This window comes from Aquarana catesbeiana, linkage group LG06 (genome assembly GCF_042186555.1).
Source record: "Aquarana catesbeiana isolate 2022-GZ linkage group LG06, ASM4218655v1, whole genome shotgun sequence".
Lineage (NCBI taxonomy): Eukaryota > Metazoa > Chordata > Amphibia > Anura > Ranidae > Aquarana > Aquarana catesbeiana.
The window spans coordinates 232,396,274-232,402,537 of record NC_133329.1 but is presented as its reverse complement, the minus strand read 5'-3'; the positions used below and the strand labels follow the sequence as shown (position 1 = coordinate 232,402,537).

The following is a 6,264-nucleotide window of genomic DNA, read 5'->3' as shown; positions in this document are numbered from 1 at the left end:
CTTCACAGCCCCCTTCCTTGCACTCCAGTCCTCTTTACAGCCCCCTTCTTTGCACCTCCACCCTTTTTACAGCCCCCCTTCATTGCACCTCAGTCCCCTTCAAACCTCTGTCCCCTTGACATCCCCCCTCTTTGCACCTCAGTCCCCTTCACAGCCCCTCTTCTTTGCACCTCTGTACCCTTCACAGCCCCCTTCTTTGCACCTCCATCCCCCTCACAGCCCCCCTTCTTTGCACTTCAGTCCCTTTCATAGCCCCCTATTTGCACCTCTGTACCCTTCACAGCCCCCCCTTCCTTGCACCATATCCCTTCATAGCCCCCCTTGTTTGCACCTCAGTCCCCTTCACAGCCCCCCTTCCTCGCACCTCCATCCCTTTCACAGCCCCCCTTCTTTGCACCTCCATCTCATTCTCAGCCCCCCCTTCTGTGCACTTCCATCCTCTTCACAGCCCCCACTCTTTGCACCTTTGTCCCCTTCACAGCCCCCCCTTCCTTGCATCTCCATCCCCTTCACAGCCCCCCTCTTTGTACCTCTGTCCGCATTGGCTCCGGGGGCGAGCAGCGCCCCTAGTGGCCACAAGGTGAAGCGACGTAACATAACCTTGCTTCGCCCAGCCGTGCCACTTTACCGCAGTGCAACTGCGGCGGCTAGTCAGCAAGTGGTTAAAAAGCATTTTTTGGTTTGATATATGTTCCCTAAGGCAATGTCCAGCACACCCATGCCATTTGTTTGGCAATCTCTTGTTTCTTAGTCTAGAAAATGCCCTATTTTTTAACATTCAGCTCCCATAAAGTGTGTTTTTAATAAGCTGTGTCCTTTTGGAAAAGGTACCTTTTACTATGCCCTCCAATCCATGTGGCACCATGGCACACTTCTCATGGTACACTGTTTTTAGCTAACAGAAATGCATCCCTGCCATGAAAGGACTAGTTGATTGTGTTTGTCCCCTAGGAACAATAATTTCAGTCCTGCCTTGGCAGAGACCATTAAGGGCCAGGATAAGAATAGCTTTCATGAAAAATCCATTCCAGATTCTTTATCTTTGTCCTCTGAAATCAGTTAGCCTAACTAGGAAATACACCAAACAAACCTATTTTCATTTACAGGCCACATTGTTAATTTAGCATTTACAAATAAATATGACATTACAGGAGGAACCTTTTTCAGGTTTTTTTTATTTACATGTTCTACAAATGGAACACACATTAATAGTGGAAACTATGCTGCTTTCTGTTCATGTTGTAGTTTAGTGATAGCTGTGGCTAAGAGCATCAACCAGGACAGCAATGAACTTCTCCCATGCATGCTGGACTTGAGGACTAAAGGCAGATCCCAGTTTGGCAGCCAGGACAACAACCAACATTTCTCCAAGACGCTGCATAAAAAAAAGCAACATTTTGTTATTAGTATTTAAGTAAATCGTTACATTATCAAAATATTTAGTGATATATATATATATATATATATATATATATATATATATATATATATACACAACAAAAAAGCAAAGAGCAAAAAAGTTTGAAAATGTGTTAAAGTGTACTACAACGAGAGATCAGCAGTTATTTATTCCTTGAGCTGCTAAAAAAAATAGTTGCTGTGGATTACTATTGATAATTACTTTGGTTATTAAGATAATTTCAAAGCCAAAACCTTTTTTTTTCTTTTTTTTTTTTTTAGTTTTGGAAGGACTACGGAAGGGTTATGTTGTATAGTCAATTCAAAATTGTATAAGAGGTTATGTTTTCTAAATCTTTTAGAGATTTCATCCTATTTCCTGTTTAGTCTCTAAGAAGCACATGGAAATCTCCCCCCATGAGTAAAACAGAAAAAAAAAAAATGCTTGATTTTATCTATTTCTTACTCTTAAAAATGAAAAAGGTTTTGGATTTAAATATACTTACAAAAGTAACAAGGTCATAAAGTACATTTCTATTTTGTCAATAGAAAGCAATCAAGCCCAGTGTTAAATAAAATAATAAGATTAATACCCTAAAGTTCTCAGGATCCACATGAAGTTGGTTAGCATGTACTTCACTGAGTTTGTTCAGAGTGCCCTTCACGTTGTCTAGGTGATGGATGGCATTGTCAATAGCTTCCAGAATCTTCTTGCCATGGGCATGCACCTTAGCATTACCAGCAATAGCAGCTGGACTGGAGAGATTTCCAAAGGTGCTGAAATACCTCTGGGTCCAGGGGTAGACTATAAACAGCCTATGAAAAATAGAAGAAAACATGTTTGATTAATATTTTCCAAAAGGAACCTTCAAGCATACAGTATATACATCATCAATGAATAAATACAACTTCATGGGTATGATGCAGTACCTGTATGACTGACTAGTATGTACCTGTGAACTTGTACCAAATATTGCTTGTTTGTATGTGTGCAAGGATATGAATAATAAAAAAATATTATGTTATCACACTGTTTAAAGATATATGTTACTTTAAAAACTAACATTTATTACAGTATATATAATGCAGAAGTCCCATCTTAGGAAACGAAAAGAAGTAACAGAAAGAAACATCAGTAAAGATAAATAAATGCCAATTATAATTTTGTTAAAATACTTTGAAAGTATTATTTTAATTAAAATAATTGCACAGATTAACGTAACAAGCCAGAGAGTAGTGAAAGATTATAATCTCAGTTTTTTGTCTGGCACCTCCACCAGCAGACCTTACTTTCTGGCTGTGATTCTTGTATCAGCAACATGATTGGGATTGCTTGTTTGCTCTGAGAGACTTACACTTAATCATACTCAGGACACCTGTAGGAAATTCAACCATATATACTCGAGTATAAGTCGACCCGAATATAAGCCGAGGCACCTCATTTTACCACAAAAAACTGGGAAAATATTGACTCGAGTATAAGCCAAAAATACAGCAGCTACTGGTAAACAATGCCCATCTGCAGCCTCACTGTGCTCATCTGCAGCCTCACTGTGCCCAGTTGCAGTCACACTGTGCCCAGTTGCAGTCTCACTGCCCAGTTGCAGCCATACCTTTTATTACAAAAACAGTGTGTGTCTCCCGCTGTGTAATGCATTCTGTTCAGCCGTCCATTGAAACAAAGCCCGCCCTGCCTCCTCCTCGTCTGTGATAGGCAGAACACTGATACAATTTCTCAGCATCGTATCAGTGTTCCTCTATCACGGATGGACGAGGAGGAAGGTGGGGCGGGCTTTGTTTCAATGGATGGCTGAACAGAATGCATTACACAGCGGGAAGCACATGCTGTTTTAGTAATAAAAATTACGGGTCACCGAGTAAAAGCTCAGGGGGAGTCTTTCAGCATAAAAAATGGGCTGAAAAACTCGGCTTATACTCGAGTATATACGATAACCACTGACTAGTGCTATCTATTAACAATATAATAGCTTGTGTGAGCCTTATTTTTTTCTAAGCAATGATTACATGGCATGCACTTACTATGTCTTTTGAGATGACATTCTAACTTTGTGAACTAGCTACAAGCCTTTTCATTCTCCTTGTGTGCCTGAATTACCCACATAGCAAAATTAAACCTCATGGCCTTTTTATATACATACACTTACTTGTGGAAAATATTGATAAGCTCCCGAAAGAAGCGTCATATCATGAAACATGTCGAGCTTGTACCTCTAAAAATTGTATTCTGCTCCCACTCTGTTCAAGGAACTCCCAGTGGTCATTAAACCCATTAACCTGGTTAGAGTTGGATGTGCGGATTACCTCCTATATAAGTTTGTACCTTATATGATTTTAGTCATTCTTTTATATTTGTTATTAATAAAAATCATTTTTAATACATTGGTACCTGTAAAGTCCATGATTTCTCCTAAATAAAATATATTTAAAAACAATAAAGGTGAAAAATACACAACAAATAAGGAAAACTATTGAATTCCACTTTACATCGTGCCTTTTTAGGCAAGCCCAAATCTCTCAGTAGAAAATTTATTTTCTTTGTTAAGTTAAATTACATTTTTCAATTTAAAACCATGGAAATAATAAAGCATTAGAAGACTGTTAAATGATTCAGGTTAGAAGATACTGGTAGCATAGTAAAGAGATTCTGAAAAAGTAGCAAAACCAAGGGAAATTGTTATACCTGGTAAGTGCTTCATGTCCATCCTGTTCAACATTGACCTTCTGCCACACAGAGTTGATGGCAGCTTTCTCTTCAGCAGTCCAGTGAACCATGGTGGTGGATTAAGTCAGATGAGAGTAGCTCTTGCTTGAAGAAGTAGATGGTGGATGGCAGACACAACTTTCTCCCCATTTTATTTATAGTCAGCTTTGTAAGTTACACCTACATTTCATTTGTGCTTTGTCATAGTATTGTATTTCCGTTTAACTGATAAGTAAATCATATAACTGACTATGCTGTTTTACATCATGCCTTGTTCATAGCTTATTTTCTATGTCTACATGCTGATCGCACAGAACTTGGTCTCAACATGCATAAGTTAAAAGCAGATAAGACATAAACAGCTGTGCAACAGATACAATTCGTGATACAGAGCACCCAATTTTTACAGATGTCTTTCTTGAAACATGGCAACAGATTTCATGTTTTACAGGTATTATACACAGGAATAATACTCTCAGATCACTATAGTTTTAACTTATATAGATAAATAGGATAATGATGATATCACCATCATGCTTGATTGCTTAGTACTGTAGTTTTGAAAGCACATTTTTTAACTAAATGTATCAAATGTTATTCAAGTGTATAGACATAAAATGGAAAATTTTGGATTCACCTATATTTTGGGGTACATACTTTCCATATATTAGTCATTTTTAATAGAAAGGCTATAAAAATGTATATACAGTTTTGCTCATAAGTTTACACACCCTGGCAGAATTTATGATTTCTTGGCCATTTTTCAGAGAGTATGAATGATAACACAAAAACTTTTCTTTCACTCATGGTTAGTGTTTGGCTGAAGCCATTTATTATCAATCAACTGTGTTTTCTCTTTTTAAATCATAATGACAACAGAAACTAGTCAAATGACCCTGATCAAAAGTTTACATACCCCAGTTCCTAATACCATGTATTGGTCCCTTTAATATCAATCAACGCTTGAAGTCTTTTGTGGTATTCGTGGATGAGGCTCTTTATCTTCTCAAATGGTAAAGCTGCCCATTCCTCTCTGCAAAAAGCCTTTAGTTCCTGTAAATTCTTGGGCTGTCTTGCATGAACTGCACATTTGAGATCTCCCCAGAGTGGCTCAATGATATTGAGGTCAGGAGACTGAGATGGTCACTCCAGAGCCTTCACTTTTTTCTTCTTTTTTCATATTGTAAGTGGGATACTTTGTGGCATTTGCGTAGTAATGGCTTTCTTCTAGCGACTCGACCATGCAGCCCATCTTTCTTCAAATGTCTCCTTATTGTGCATTTTGGAACAGCCACACCACATGTTTTTAGTCCTGTATTTCACCCGAACAATTTTCCTGGCAGCTGTGGCTGAAATCTTAGTTGGTCTACCTGACCGTAGTTTGGTTTCAACAGAACCCCTCATTTTCCACTTCTTGATTAGAGTTTGAACACTGCTGATTGGCATTCTCAATTCCTTGGATATCTTTTTATATCCCTTTCCTGTTTTATACAGTTCAACTACCTTTTCTCGCAGATCATTGACTCATTGAACTTTTATAGACACACACTAATTACAAGCAAACAGATCACAGGTGAGGATGGTTACCTTTAATAGTCATTCAAACCCCTTTGTTGCAACTTGTGTGCATATTATCAGGCCAAAATCACCAGGGTATGTAAACTTTTGATCAGGGTCATTTGAGTAGTTTCTGTTATCATTATGATTTAAAAAGAGTAAACACAGTTGATTGATAATAAATGGCTTCAGCCAAACACTAACCATGAGTGAAAGAAATGTTTTTGTGGTATCATTCATATTCTATGAAAAATGGCCAAGAAATCATACATTCTGCCAGGGTATGTAAACTTATAAGCACAACTGTATATATACAGTATCTCACAAAAGTGAGTACACCCCTCACATTTTTGTAAATATTTTATTATATCTTTTGATGTGACAACGCTGAAGAAATGACACTTTGATACAATGTAAAGTAGTGAGTGTACAGCTTGTATAACAGTGTAAATTTGCTGTCCCCTCTAAATAACTCAACACACAGCTATTATTGTCTAAGCCAATGTCAACAAAAGTGAGTACATCCCTAGTGAAAATGTTCAAATTGGGCCCTAAGTGTCAATTCTTTGTGTGGCCACCATTATTTT

The 6,264-nt window shown here is 38.0% G+C and overlaps 1 protein-coding gene across 1 annotated transcript; it reads right to left on the bottom strand.

Moving 5' to 3' along the window:
- Positions 1-1,155: 1,155 nt before the first annotated feature.
- LOC141146635 (hemoglobin subunit beta-3-like) lies at positions 1,156-4,272 on the bottom strand. Its single transcript, XM_073633047.1, has 3 exons — positions 4,100-4,272; positions 1,992-2,214; positions 1,156-1,375 (listed from the first exon to the last, which is right to left on the bottom strand). Exons 1-3 carry the CDS (start codon positions 4,189-4,191, stop codon positions 1,247-1,249), a joined length of 444 nt encoding a protein of 147 aa, XP_073489148.1. The 5' UTR covers positions 4,192-4,272; the 3' UTR covers positions 1,156-1,246.
- Between the last annotated feature and the right edge of the window lie 1,992 nt (positions 4,273-6,264).

Bases quoted from the DNA above. Each gene is read 5' to 3' on its own strand.
- LOC141146635 (XM_073633047.1), bottom strand. From the start codon at position 4,191: ATGGTTCACTGGACTGCTGAAGAGAAAGCTGCCATCAACTCTGTGTGG. The intron at 2,215-4,099 runs GTATAACAATTT...TATTTTTCATAG, and splicing joins GGACATGAAGCACTTACCAG to GCTGTTTATAGTCTACCCCT. The intron at 1,376-1,991 runs GTATTAATCTTA...TTTTTTATGCAG, and splicing joins TGGATCCTGAGAACTTTAGG to CGTCTTGGAGAAATGTTGGT.